This window comes from Brachyistius frenatus, unplaced genomic scaffold, assembly GCF_029030835.1.
Source record: "Brachyistius frenatus isolate BFR_SWC_R1_liver_20210118 unplaced genomic scaffold, ASM2903083v1 Contig_3, whole genome shotgun sequence".
NCBI lineage: Eukaryota > Metazoa > Chordata > Actinopteri > Embiotocidae > Brachyistius > Brachyistius frenatus.
In genome coordinates, this window is record NW_027210602.1 from 953,101 (window position 1) to 967,938 (window position 14,838).

General features: G+C 41.5%; 1 protein-coding gene across 1 annotated transcript; it reads right to left on the reverse strand.

The window, feature by feature from the left end:
• Positions 1–488: 488 nt before the first annotated feature.
• LOC138622689 (kinesin-like protein KIF2A) lies at positions 489–14,135 on the reverse strand. Its single transcript, XM_069701657.1, has 21 exons — positions 13,984–14,135; positions 12,985–13,079; positions 11,858–11,977; positions 11,113–11,167; positions 10,676–10,795; positions 10,252–10,352; positions 10,062–10,157; positions 9,567–9,621; positions 8,929–9,091; positions 8,701–8,791; positions 8,559–8,622; positions 8,376–8,467; positions 7,960–8,102; positions 7,655–7,859; positions 7,077–7,187; positions 6,902–6,969; positions 6,412–6,501; positions 4,903–5,056; positions 4,038–4,139; positions 3,656–3,791; positions 489–2,202 (listed from the first exon to the last, which is right to left on the reverse strand). The coding sequence occupies exons 1-21, from the start codon at positions 14,042–14,044 to the stop codon at positions 2,117–2,119; spliced, it is 2,208 nt and encodes a 735-aa protein (XP_069557758.1). The 5' UTR covers positions 14,045–14,135; the 3' UTR covers positions 489–2,116.
• Positions 14,136–14,838: the final 703 nt, after the last annotated feature.

Consider the following 14,838-nt stretch of genomic DNA (forward strand, 5'->3'; position numbering starts at 1 on the left):
TCCTAGAAACAGAAATAGGTGGATTTTAAAGTTGTTGGTTTTTTTTGTTACTGAATTCAAATGTTATTGTGTTTTATTATTTATTCATTAAAAAAAGGCTGTTAATTCCCCTGAGATATGAACAAAGTTATCCAAGTGTGTAAGTGAATGATTTTCAGCTATATATGGGCTCAAAAACATTTATGTTTTCTTGGTACTGCTTTACGTCCATTTGAAAATACTGAAACTAAAGAACTATGGGTGATAGAGAAATTCTAAAAAAAACATATTTGGATTCAGCCAAAATACATAAAACGGGTATTTATTTGATGGGACAAAAAGTGTTATGAAATTGTTTTACTGTTATATGTGTAAAATGATCAAATAAATATCATTAATAATAATAATAATAATATCAAGTTTGTATTTAGCAAACATCTCAAGACTTAATTTATCATAATTTAAAATAAAAGTTCTTGCAGAATAAATAAAAACACGCACAGCAACAAGAAGTTTCCCTCCTTTTATTATGGCAAATGAAAAATCAGTTTTTGTAAATATCATTGGGAACATTTAGATCATAGCGCCCCTTTCAGCTCAGTTAACGTCATGTCACTTAGTATTGTGTTTTTTTTTGTTTTTTTTAGGGCTTCATCTCAATCAAACTTTTATTACATACAGTATCAACACAAACACACAAGTGGCTCATTTTTACACACGTCGTGTTCGTCCCTCAGCTGAAACACGGGGAACGACGGGGAGAAAATCCTCCAAATATTGCACAAAATGGCAACAGCTGTTTTATAAAACTGGTGAACGTGAGGAGAAGCGATGATTGACTCTATAAAAAATCATTTAAAACAAGGAATTATTCACCTTTTTTTGTTGTTGTTGTTTTTGAATGAAGCACTTGTGACTGAACACACTTACAGAAACCTTGAAGGTAGGGCTGTGCGATACGACGGTAGAAAAACGTATTATTTTGTTGTTTATTGTCTTTTTATCATCATTTAGTCAACGCTTTTCATTTTTCCACATGACCACATACCGTTTATAAAAATGTTCGTAGCCTCGGGGTCTGAACACTGAAGCCAATTTGGAAGTGCAATGCCACTGATGGCCAATAGGGGCAGTCTCCAATAGACTCCCATTGAAAAAGCATCAAGTTCCCTCCTGAAACACAAAGTCAGTAAATGTTTTCCACAAGTCATGATGGTGTTATTAGATCAATTCTTTTTTTCTGAAAATAATTCCAGCATTCATTAGATATTAGGACTCAAACACAGATATGTTTGGGGGCAGGGCTGGTTTGATTGGCATGTATCGGTGTATCGCTGCTGGAGATCACCGAAATGACGCTCTTACACTTTTCTTCTCCAAGGGATGAAATAAAACATTCAGTTTTCTTGATCCTGCTGAAATTTATTTATATTATTTAAGTGCTTGAAGATTCAATCATCTCTAAAGCAAGCTGTATTGATTGATTCACGACATCAACTCGAAGCCTAGTTTTGATCCGCTACTGTTTGCCCTGTTAAAGTTACTGCATTATACTTCCTGTATCTGTTTCAAATTAAAAGCCCTCCAACATTTCTGTAAATATAAACCTTTCACTTCTTTACAAGGCTTTTATTGTGAAATACTTGCAGAACAACCAATAAAATAGCATGATTATATTGTTGACGTCAAATAAATTAAAGCAATTTAAATATACATAATCAACTATTTTGTAAACATGTCGCCGTAGAAACGGTGGTGATACAACCTTATAGTCTGCAAAGACGTGGCTCCAATTTACATTAATATTTTACATATTTTGTTACGTTTCATTAAAGATTTGTGCAAAGGCTCTAAATTTAAGGAGGAAAATAATTAAAGTACCTTTATATTTGTCAAAAACATAAAGATGCAACAGGAAAAAGGCCATATATAAATATTCATCCTGATATGTGTCGTTATCCGGATATGAAATGACCTTTTCTGGTGATATGAGGATTCGGTCGTGTCGCACAGCCCTCCTCGTAGATACACGTCACAGGACGATGGAAGAGCAGCAACGGGCTGCTCTTTGGTTTCACAGATGGACGGATGGATGAGGGGGGAGGCGGCCTGTACAGCAGAGAGGTCAAAGGGCACATCATAGCGCTCGAGGCCTCTTCGGGGTTATTTGTTTGCTAGCTTGTTCCTCCTCCTGGAGAGTACAGCGGAAAGACTTGACTTTGTCTGGGAGAAGGAGAGAATAATCACTCGTTTTATTCGGCAGTTTACGATCTTTAAACATGAAATACACGACGACGCCGTCTTTATATGTTTAAGTGATGACTTTTGTAATTTGTGACAAAACAAACACACTGTTGGTGTGATATTTGGTACCAGAGAGAGTTAGAAAGCAGAGAAACCAGACTGCAGGTGAAGTGTTTGTAGTGTAACCAGCGCCCCCTGGTGGTTTTCTGCTGTCGGCTCATTGACTGGGAGAGAAATTAATGAAGAAAAGTGTGTGTGTGTGTGTGTGTGTGTGTGTATGTATGTGTGTGTGTCTCTGAGTGGACGTTAACGTCACTCCAGTCTGACAGTTTTATTTGTGGAGATTTAATATTAGGTATCTTTTGTTTTGGTGATTTTGATGCGGTTGCTCATTAAAAAAATAAAAAATGGTATGTTTGATCACTACAGTGCGGAAACACAACATTTTATAAGGAGCTAAATTTGAGATGGAAATCTGCTGAAAATATGTCAAAGTAAAACATGGACAGAGTTCATGTCGCTGTTCTTGTTAATCGTAGTTGTAGGAGCCAAAATGTGTTTTTTTGTTTGTTTGTTTGTTGGGCTGCACACCTGTTGTTACTGGGGGGTAATTGGCAGAGGGGTGTGGTTTCACCTTTTCTTCACCATCATCGTTATTTTTTACGTTACCTTCCATCGGGTATGTTTTGTTTTGATTTTCAGAAACTGTTAGTCCCTTTTGTGTTATTAATAAAACTCGTAAAAGGCTCTCGGCGACTTCTTTAATAGATTCTAGTCACTACGGTAGTTTTAAACGTGCAGAATGCGATGTCTGCTGGGGTCGAGCGTGGCATCATGGAAGCTGTTGTCTTCATTGTTAAACAACCATTGACAATCAAAGCTGATCTTTAGCTCAGCAGTTAGCTTCACTCACTCTTACTCTGCTGCTGTCTCTTTCTATAAGATTTGTTTTACCAATTTTTGGTGATTATTATGATTACTTTTTGGAGTACAGTGCATTTTTAAATAACTACTCTAATGATAATAGTTTAAAATGATGTAAAAACACGTAGTTTTAAGCAAAACGACCACCCTCCATCACTACCACAGCACCTGAACTCTGCAGAAACCAAAAGAAAACCCTGTCAGTGTGTTTTATATTTATCTTTTCTTCTGTCTTCTTTAGCCCATTAATGTCCACATTGAAATTAAATAATTTCCTTTACGGCACTTAATATACTGAGCTAAACACAAATACATTTTTGGGAAATTAACTACATCCGAATGTACTCATAGAACTGAAGTTATGATTAATATCTACTATTTATTTACTTGCTTACTTCCTGACCACATTGCTTTCGTTCAGTCATGAGACGACATGTTGAATCACCGTCAGACTGACAGGAGGAAGAACACGTCTGAGTGTTTTCATGCGCGGACCATCGATCGTTACCTCTGAGCTCGGTGAGGATGTCGATCTTCTGATCCAGGATCTGCTCCAGCTGGGTTGCATACGATTCCACGTCGTAGTCCACCTCCTCCGTCATTTCCAGGAGCACCTTCTCGTCCTCCAGCCAGCGGATCGACTCCTGTGAGGGACGAGCTGCACTTTAAACACCTTCACTGTGGTTTCAGATTTATACTGAACTCAGTCTCATTTAATACCGTAGTCAGTTAAAGTTCTGTTTCAACACGTAGACATTTTTTTATTGCTAAAACTAAAACTCAAGTTTAGTTTTTGATTTCCCCTTTAGTTTTGAATCTGTATATCATGAATATACATTTGAATTATTCTGGTTTTTTTGTCCGCACTTTGACCGTCCGGACTGCCGTACCTGGAACACGACCCGGTGGTCCTCCAGAACCTGGTCCTCCATCTCCACCAGCTGAGAGACGGCTTCATGGAAAGTGAAGAGCTGTGGGGAAACTTCTTCCTCCTGAAGGAAACGGAACAAAAATAAATGTGGTAGTGATGTTTTATCAAATGCTGTTTTCACGTCACAGCAAAGCAATGGAGCTTTCCATTGTAAAAACAACAAAAAAAACACTTATAATTTCAGAGCAATAAAACTAATTAAAACCCATTTAGTTTTTTTTTTTTAATGCTATTGGTGGAAAACGACCGCTTTCTGCAACCAAAGTTCTGATGTAAAAACAAAGACACATTGTATTTCAATAAAATGAATGTAACTACGATCAGCAGCAGGTCAACGCGCCAAAAATGAAAGTGGCAGCAGAGCAGCATCAGCTACTCTGTTGACGTGGTGATTTGTGGTGGAAGGTGAATGATCCAAAGTATACAAATTCTGGTTTGCATTCAGCGGAAAAAGGCGAGCAAAAAAACCCAGTTTGTTTCAATCTGCTGTATTTCCCATTCATGTGTCTATGTTCGCACGACCCATTTAACGAGTGGTCGCATGAAACTGCATAAATCGGGGCAAAAAATGTGAGCTTCTAAACAACAATTTTACATGAACGTGAATTTTAAATGTTTCTAATGACCTGAAATGACCATTGGGCTAATGGTTTTAGGAATCTCTGTCCGGGGATACTTGAAAACCCGAGAGTTAAGATAATTACTGTAAAAATTAATCAACACGGACCGTAGTTATATCTAAATCACCAGCGTCCTGTAATGACCGCCTGCGGCCACTGAGGCGCTGCTGCCGGCAGTAGGACGAAAGTTACGTGTTGTCTTACGTTCTGTTCACAGAGCAGCTTCAGGTCGTCCCTCTGTGGGGAGCTCCCCACCCCCCACTGGGCCTCCAGGACCTCCAGGACCTCCAGCTGGGTGACGTGTCCTCCCTGAAGACTCTCCATGGCTGCGGCCGTGTTCACGCTGAGCTCCTTCACCCTTGACGACACACCGGAGACACAACAATAAGACGCTGAGGTGAGCGACGACGGTTTAGTCACAGAGACGTGTTGTTTAACATGCTGAAGGAGGAAGACTGAGGGAGGTATATGAGATGATGAGGATGATGATGATGATGATGATGATGATGATGATGAAGAGGGGCTTCATGCAGGTTTCAGGAAATCAAGCCTGAAAAAAAATAAAAGCAAGAAATGATCGATGTTGGAGAAAACTGTGATTTAAAAATTAACAAAAAAAAAAGAGAAAGCAGGTGGAAGTCTGACTTTCTACTGATTTTAGGATTAAATGATGGAGCAAACTGGACCAAGACGAGTTATGATGGATGATACACACTTATTACGACATACTGAACAGATTTTATGGTCCTGGTCCCGTTAAGAGAACAAAACTAACAGAACGGTGTTAATCAGCATTTTCATTTCATTTGTGTTGATTAAAAACTATCTTTAAAATCTGAACTGAAGACACAAAAAGCAGCGACACACGAGGACATTAGATCTGGATCAAGTATAGAGGAGACTCTAATTTTCTTTAAAATATGAAACATAAATGTAATTTATCTTTTAATGTCTTCTAATTTTAATAAATTATCTCTGCCAGCTGTTTTAAATGATGCATTTAACACTGTGAATGGAAAACGTGCAATAATGCAGGTTGTTGTTGTTTTTAACCTGTTTTAGGGAAATCTTTTTAAAATTTTGTTCTAATTTTGGACAAAAACTGTGTTTGCCTGTCTCTTGCTGCTTCGATGGTTTCTACCAATCAGCTCCAAGAACAGCTGGTCACTGTAGTTTTACTTAAACAGGAAGTAACAGTGACTTTGTTGGGGACTACTTTCTGCAGCGGATGAATCGACGTTTGGTACCTGAGTGAGTATTTGAGGCAGCAGGACGGCGTGTGTGTGTGTGTGTGTGTGTGTGTGTGTGTGTGTGTGTGTGTGTGTGTGTGTGTGTGTGTGTGTGTGTGTGTGTGTGTGTGTGTGTGTGTGTGTTATTAAATCAACTACAGTATGTGTTCACGGAGTTATCCTTGATTTGAAAAACAAGTAATTCAATGATTTGTTTAGACAGAAAGCAACAGAAGTGGTTTGTTCATGAGTAAAACAGGACAGACACTGTACGGATTCTTCGATATAGTCGCAGACTGGTTTTAAAATGAGGTTGAATTTCTGATTGTCAGACTGATTGTAGTTTAAAAGACGTCACGGCGCCTGATTAACTCCAGAACCAATCAACTAAAGAAACACACCACATCTGCCCGGCTTCATGCGAGAGATTTAAAACACAACATGTTGGTAGTTCGTTGTGAAGGATGTGATAAAGTGATCGTACTCGTAAGTCGGGGAGAGCTCGGAGCGACTTCCTCCACCGCCGCTCTGGGAGAAGGGAATGTCGGAGGGACTTATCCCGAACTCCTTCACTCTGGAAAACACACAACCAGGAAGAGGAAGGAGAGGTTAATGTTGGAGTTTTTTTTATTTTTTTTTTACAGGAATATGAATTAATTCAGGGTGAGCAGAGGAAGACGCACAACTAATGTGAATCAACTGATTCTATATAAACTTGTGTTTTTCTCTAAAAAAAAACCCAAACAAGCTGTGTTTATTGTTTTTTTTTTTTTTGTTCATGCTAACTTTCTCCACCTTCGATGTAGATTGAGGTAAAACAAAGAATTCTCCTTTAATAATACAGGAATTTAAAACATTTCAAGGGTATTTTTTTTCTTTTACGTTTATCCTTCAAAGCTGCAACAATCCATATTTTGTCATTAGAAATGAACTCCTCTTTTAATGAAGAGAATTAAGAGGAGATTGTGTTTTACCTGTTGGCATATCTCAGCGTGTTCAGGGTGTTTTCACACGACGCCATCCCCGGAGAGATGGTCGCAATCTGCGGAAGGAACATCAGCGGGTTATTCACCGAGACTTCATCCAACAACAGTGTTTCTGTCCTCAGGTCGAGAGACAGAGAGACATGCAGTCGTGGTGTTTTCCTACCATGCACGTTCTGGAGTTCTCTCCGATGAACGAGTCCCTCAGAACCTGGGTCAACTTGCTGGCTCTGAACGGAGTGTGAGGTTTGTTTCTGCCCAGAGCTCGAATACACTCCTGCACAAATACACAGGAAACACAATCTCCTCTAAGTCCTAATATTTGTTACCAAAATGTGTTTATGTGCTAAAATAGAAATAATTTCCTTGTTCGTAAAACTGATTTTTAAAGGAGAATTGAACCTGTTCATCACCAGGTTAGATGAAAATGAATCGATTTTTACAGACTCTTTGTTCCCGGTAAAAGACAAAACAATACATAAAAATAGGACACATTAAAGTTTATTAGTGATATTTTTTTCTTATTATGATTTATTTATTAGGATAGACTAAAACCTATTAGCCGAGTAAAGTTTATTCTTTCTTTGCATTTCCACATTATTCCCGAAATGCAAAATTCTAATTTGTAGTTTTCCTTAATGTGGCTCCAAATCTTTGCCGTAATAGTAAATATTTGTAGCTACGAATGAGACCAGCAGAAGTTTGGCGCCTCCGAAGGATGTCTAAAGGGACAGAGGAGGAAACCTTGAGTGCCAGCAGGCTCTTGTTGATCTCCGCTCCTTCCAGGCGGGTCTGCCGGTCGGCGCTGGACGTGTCCGCCCCTCTCTCGTTGCCCGCCAGGTCGATGAGGGAGAACTTCCCGTGCATCTTCCCCCGCCGGCGCAGGATGATCTGGAAGACGGCGTGGCTCCGGGAGGAGTGGGCGTTCGCCGACGTCTGACCGGACGTCCTACAGGAGACGCAGAGAGACATTCCCGATCACTCGGCCGCTCTCTGACCCCCAAATTCCCCCCCCCCCCCTCCCACCGGCTGCTTTTAAACACGTTTACCTGCAGCTGTTTCCAACTTCGATGAGTTTGAGCACGTCCTCCGTGCACTTCACCTCCCTCTCATGCAGCCCCACCACCTGCACTTGCTGCTTCCCGTCCTCCAGGACGCGCAGCTTGGCTTTACGGTTTAGAAGGTCGAACACCTTTAAAGGAACATTTACTGAGTTACAGCAGGAAAAAAAAAACACATCTTAGTTTGATTAAAACATTCATCGACCAACGACGTAACACTTTACTTTTATAAGCAGTGTATAAACATTTAAAAATAAAGACTTTTAAGTGCTGATTGGACAAACCCACTCCTTCAAGAATATTTTTTAATTTCTACAATTTTATAGCATTAAAAAAAAAAGTCTCTATCGATCAATTATTCATTCCCTGTTTGAAGACATTAATAATCATATTAAGAGACTTGCCTTCCCGCTGTAAATCTCAAAAAATGTTGCATAAATTTGCAGATCCAACTTCTTATAATTTGGCTTCTTTAACATGACAAAAACGTCTCTGGCTGCAGGAAGAGAAAAAAGTAAACGACGTTCAGGTGAATTCAGTCAGACGTAGAAACGGTCTTCAAAGACGGAGGAGACGGAGAAACTGACCGGACAGAGCGTAGATTCCTTTAGAGCAGTCCTGGTTCTTTCCTGAAAAGTCTCCGCCCATCGTCTAAACGGAAATATAAAGTTACAACATGACAACTGCACTCAAGAAAAACTCTGCTAAGGTCAAAGTCAAAACACTCACGTGTGTTTTTCCACTTCCTGTTTGTCCGTATGCGAAGCAGGTCGCCATCCCCCTCTCGAAAATGGTCTCGACCAGCGGCTGAGCGGTGAACCTGCAGAACGGGAGCGTTCGTTAGCTGTTTGTGTGTTAGCTGTTTGTTAGTTAGCAGTTTGTTTGTTAGCTGTTTGTTTTGTTTGTTAGCGCCAGGATTTCTGTCTGCGGCGCTGCAGCGGAGATAAATGAACGTACCTGTAAACCATTTCGTTGGTGGAGTTCTCGTCGAACGCGTAGTCGAATCGGAAGGTTTGGTTCTCCAGGTAGCGCGTCAGGTCGACCTTCTGCTTCGGCTCGTGGACCATCACCACGTCTTTACTGGGGATGGTGATCACATCCAGATCCTTCAGCGACAGCTCTGCAGACACAAACACGTCTTTATTTACAGCTTCTGTTCACGTACAAACGTACGTTACAAAAGAAAAGAGCTGCAAACTGAAAAATATTCACATTATTTATAAGGTTATGGTGCGTTTTTGATTAATTGACAGTCAAAAAAGAAATTTAAAAAAAACTCCCTGAGCCCTAGGTGACCAACCGACCGACAGTCTAAACCTCAGTAACTTAAAAAGTTATCGTCTTTAAGCTCAACAAAAGTAGTTTGCTCCATGGTGGAACAGAGGGCGCTGTTACAGTTCACTGTCAGATTGATCTTTGACGGTTTTCGGAGCGACGTCATCTAGCCGGGAGAGCAGAATTAGCTGTTAGCGCCATCTGGAGCCATTTTAACCTCTTAAATTGGACATAAAGTCAAGAATCAGCTGCAAAAGTCTTTTGCAGGCCGAAATGAACAACGTTGTCTGAACGAACCTGCCGTACGACGCTGCTCTTACCTTTTTTATTGAGCGGACGAGCTCGAACACACACACATATCCTGTGCTCCTCGATCTGAAACATCAGGGAAGAGCTTATTAAACAGATAAATACTGTGGAGTGTCTTATTTCCACCTTCGTATGGACTGCGTGTGTTTCAGGGCTCCGACTTTGTCATTTTGAGTTTTGACTTCCTGTTTACATCAGAAGTGAAGTGAACGGAAAGTTAAAAGACGAAAGACAAGTAAGTCCTTTTTTTTTTTTTTTTTACTTCTTCACCTCCTCTTTTCCTCCTCTTGTCTCTTGATCTCCCCCTCCTATTTCCTCCTCTTTTCCTCCTTTATCATCTCCTTCCTTCATCACTTCCTCCTCATCTTCCTCTTTATTTCCTTCTTTTCTTTTTCTCTACCTCCTCTCCCTCTCATCTGCTCTATTCCTCCTCTCCTCCTCATCTTCCTTTCCTTATCTCCTTGTTAACCTCCTCCACTCCTTCCATGTCTCCTCCTCCTCCTCACCAGATCGTTGGTGGTTAGAGGTCTGTAGTCCAGACTGGCTCTGAAGTCTCTGATCATACACATAATTTCATAGTTTGGTAGATTAACGTCCACCTCCTGCAGGAGGACAGAAAATAACTCGTATTAAACACAATAAGTATTTCAATATAAAGTCATAATATTTCAATATAAAAGTGTGTTTTGTGGTCACCTGCGCCCTCTTCTCTCGGAGCTCCTGCTGCTGGAGGCGTCTCTTCTCTCGTTTCTCCTGCAGTTTCTCCACCTCCTTCACACAGTTAGATTTCTTCCGTGCTGGAAGTGCGAGGACAGAATTTATTGAGAGTAAAAGTAGACTTTCTTAAAAGTTATTCTGCACGTTTCTTTCTGAGTATTGTATCTTATTTCCACATTGATGGAGATTCAAACAGACACAGAAGGACACTAAAACAAGCGGTGCAGTATGAAGCCACAGGCAGTGAAAGAGCCTTTGAGACCCTGAAACACACAGCTGCGAGGGATGATGACATCACCGCTCTCTGCCGCTGCTGCAGGAACAACAACAACAGAACCAACAGAGACACTGAGACGAGCTCCGGATGGAGAGCCGACTCCACTCTGACATGACGGACTGTTACCGTTCTGCTGCTGCAACAGGGTTTGGTTCAGCGCAGCCTGGGGAGCGATGGCGGGGGGAGGTGGTTCTGAAACCTGGCTGTGCTGGCTGGGACGGGCCCGGGTTGTTCCCACCGCTGCAGCTGTGGAGAGCACGGGAAGTTGAGAGTCAGTCGCTTGTCACAGTTAAAGGGTGAAGTCACCCAAAAACCCCAAAATGTTCACAGTCACGCTGAGCTTCCTGGAAAGTTTTGTATTTGTATTCATGTTTTAGCCACCAGGATAATTATTTCAACTTTGTTTCCGGGTAATTGTGTTTTATCATTTTGGCGTGTCAGATGTTAGGCTGTCTGCTCCAACTGTCGCTCGCAGCTTCAGTTTCCTTCTCTGTGAATGCAGTCTGGAAATCAGCGAGCAGTGCAGTTCAGCTGGTGTGTCGGGGCGTTTGAATCAAACGTACCTCTGTTCTCCCGTGGAGCGTTTTCAGCCTTCGGTATCGCTGTGATCCGGCGGGTCTGAAACACAATCGAAGTCAGAGTTGATCTGAAGCAGCTCGCACACATTGTCTGGACTGACAAACCTGAAATTGTTGTTTGTTTGTGGCAAAAAGGCATTTGTTGGTTCTTTATGTATGTGATGTATGAAACTTCTGTCTGAATCTGTGTGTTTGATTTGCTGAAATTCCAACGTAGAAACACTCAGCTGTGATGGTGACTGCTTATTGCGCTCACGATATGTATTCTCACATTAAAAAAAAACACCAAACGAACACGCTAACAAGGTAAAAACTGTATTTTAACTATTTGATTGGATGATGTCCTTAATAATATAATCAAGTCAAGTTTTTAAAAACCTGCTTCATCACAGTTTAAAGAACTGTTTTGACTCTCAGTCAATTGAGAATATCATCAGTAGATTAATCAATAATACAAAATAATTAATACTTGCCCTTGCAGAAATTAACCTTTTATTTCAAGGCTATTAATAATTCTTGATTTTGATTGGCTGTTTGCAGATCAGAATTAATTTGCCAATGTTAGACTGTAGTTGTCTCTTTCAAAATAAAAGCAGAAAATGTTTTAAAATATTGAAAACATAAGTTAAGTTGACCAAAGTTGGACCAAATCAGTATATTTAAATCACACATATTGATCATCTATGAGCAGGCGATATGTGACAGTGATTGATTATTGATTAGAACAGACCTTGGGGACTTTGCTGGTTTTGGCAACACTGGAGGGAGGAAGAGGAGCCTCAGGACTCTGTGGTATCTCCTCATCTGGAGCAACATCTGGATTCAGAGCAAAGACGCTCTCCAGGTCGATCTGAGGCGGGAACAAGGTGGAGATAATATCTTTATTATTATAAGCTTCATTTAATCAGGTGACATTTCGCTAATCTACATCAAAAAGGGGCCTGAGTGAAGAGAGTCAGGGAGAAACCAGGACATCAAGTGTTTGTAACTCCCCTATTAACTAAACGTTTTGTGTGGATCACTTCCTGTCTTTTAATTCTTCAGTATTTCTACTTTTTTGCAGCTTTTAACGGGGATCATTTCCCAGAAGCTGAACCAGCTGCCAGCAGGTCTCGTGTCTCTCAGCACCTCAAATGAAGTCACCAGATGAAGATGGGAGCGCTCATTTCTGAGATATTCTGACTTCCCTTTTTGGTGAGTTTCCATCTTCACAAGCGTATAGTTCAGACACAACAAAGGTTTTTAGACCTCAGAGATTACAACTAGAAATGACTTTAGCTGCCACGAGGCTTCAAATTTCTAATAGCAGCTACTTTAATCGCGCTATTTTCAAGAATATGGTCAGTAAACATCTGGAAAACACTCAAATGTTTCAGAAAGACCCACAAAAGAAATACTGACTGAGATTTACTGAGTTACAGAAGCCAGACAGGAAGTGATGTCATGACTTCAGCTCTCTATTGAACAAAAAACAGAACACGGCAGCCAAAAACATACAAATTAAATCATCTAAAATGAACTGTTCTCGCTTTAATATCTTAATTAATTCAATTTAAATGGTGGAAAGTAGTGATAAGTCAGTATTTTCTGTTTTAAATCTAAGAATAGATTTTATAAGCCGATGCAGCCGGCTATTTTTAAACATGTATAAACTAAAGTGTGTTGTTTTCACCCAAAAAAATTTAAATATCTGCAGCAACAGCATAAATGAAACTACAGAAAAGCGATTGAATGGAAGAAATCTACTCTCCAGAAACTTTGTGACAGAAATTGATCAGCAGATGATGGAATGAAGATGAACCACAGAGAAATCACTGCAGTCCAGGACACGATGGTGAAGCGCGTTAGTGGCGGTACCTCTTTCCCTTTGGTATCCCCGTTCTCGATCCACTCCACGGTCACGCTGTCGTTGTCCTCGTGCAGCGATGTGACCATCGCCTGGTGTATTCGTCCTGCAGAGAGGATGGAAAGAGACGCCTGACCTGATCAGCGCTGCACGGGACCGTAGAGCCCGAGTCTACGGGATGAATGTGCTGCATGAGCTTTAAAATCAGGAGCAAATATTAAAACGGGGAGTATCATTTATCAAGAAATGACTTATAAAACCTGCTGTTTTATATCTTCAGACTCAGTAAACTGAGGATACAGAGATGCTAATGGGTGTGGCTGTGTGAGAGGATGATGAGACTCCCGCCTGTCAGTCACTGTGTTCGATGTACAACTTCAGGTGCTGCGTTTACTGGCAGTAAATCGGGTTACTGTTCATCGTTCAGTCGTTACGACCCACAGAGCGGTTATAAACAGGTTATTTGCGTCTCGGTGAGGAGGGATGCGGGCGGAAGGGAGAGGCCCCCCTTTTGCAGCCCATCCATCAGCCCGTGACTCACAGGCCACCGCCGGACGATGCGGTGCAGGCTGCAGCATGCATCCCGTTCAGACGTGATGCAGAGGGGAGAAGAGGAAGGAGGACGGAGAGAGGAGGGCAGGTGTCAAAACGCACAACCGCGCAGGTGGACGGACCCGCCCGCTGCCGGCTGCCTGCTGCCTGCTGCCCGGCCGACCGACCGACCGACCGACCGGCGCGTGTGTCTGCGTGACTGACAGGCGCCGGCGGCGCGTCAGAGAGCACATTTCTCTCCTCATCACCGCTCAAACGCTTCATTATCTGGTTTTTTTTTTTTTATTTCACGCGACATCCCGCGACAAAACGCTGCGGTGAAGCTAGCTAGCAAAACCAGCCCGCAAAACCAGCCCGTTAGCTCCGCTCGTCCGGATGGAGGGCGGTGTGTGTGTGTGTGTGTGTGTGTGTGTGCGTGTGCGTGCGTGCGTTGCGTGCGCGGGGTGCTAGCTACTTACCGTCGCTCCGTTTTATCTCCACATAGATGCCCACGAAGATCTTCCCGAAAATCCCGGCCATCGCTCCCCGTCCGGTTCAAGTTGTGCTGCTGCTGCTGCTGCGGAGACTGAGGTCAGTAACGGTCAGTCATAGGAGAGGCAGGAGGAGAAGAGAGGCAGTACGCATGCGCGGCTGGTTTCTCCCACTAATGTCAACTGAGACGCGTCTTCTGCCAAATTTAACCTTTTAATTAAATTCGTCGCTGAAATAAACACCGTTATCCAGTCCGGGTTATTATATTGTCGTGGGGGGGAAAAAAAAAACTGCATTAACGCTCAGAGACAAAAAAAACCAACACAAAACACCTGCTGTGGTTGTCAAAATGATATTATTATGTTAATCAGTGTAATATTGGGACGTTTCTACAACCAACCACCATCTCAGAGCTTATACAGAATATTTCTTGCTCATATAGTGAACAGTCACCAAAAACCGTCCCATTCCATTGTTTAGTTCAGATGACTCGGAAACAGGAAATCTTACAGAAAGAAGATAAACCTAGCAGAAAGAGCTTTGTTTCACTTTTACAACCTGGACCTCTGACCTTTGACTTCTTCATGTTATACATTACATGACCTGTACATTACATTTCATTTAGCTGACGCTTTTATCCAAAGCGACTTACAATAAGTACATTTCAACCACGAGGGTACAAATTCAGAACAACAACAATCAAGAAAGTACAATTTTCTTCAAGATAGCCAAACTTCAAAGTGCTATAAGTAAGTGCTATTTTAAGTGCTACTATTCAAGGTAAAGTCTGAAGAGGTGTGTTTTGAGTTTGCGGCAGAAGATGTACAGACTTTCTGCTGTCC

Excerpts from the sequence above, each read along its gene's own strand:
- LOC138622689 (XM_069701657.1), bottom strand. The coding sequence starts at position 14,044 with ATGGCCGGGATTTTCGGGAAGATCTTCGTGGGCATCTATGTGGAGATA. Across the intron at positions 8,103-8,375 it reads TTGAGATTTACAGCGGGAAG|GTGTTCGACCTTCTAAACCG; the intron begins GCAAGTCTCTTA and ends GTTCCTTTAAAG. Across the intron at positions 5,057-6,411 it reads GAGCTCTCCCCGACTTACGA|GGTGAAGGAGCTCAGCGTGA; the intron begins GTACGATCACTT and ends TGTGTCGTCAAG.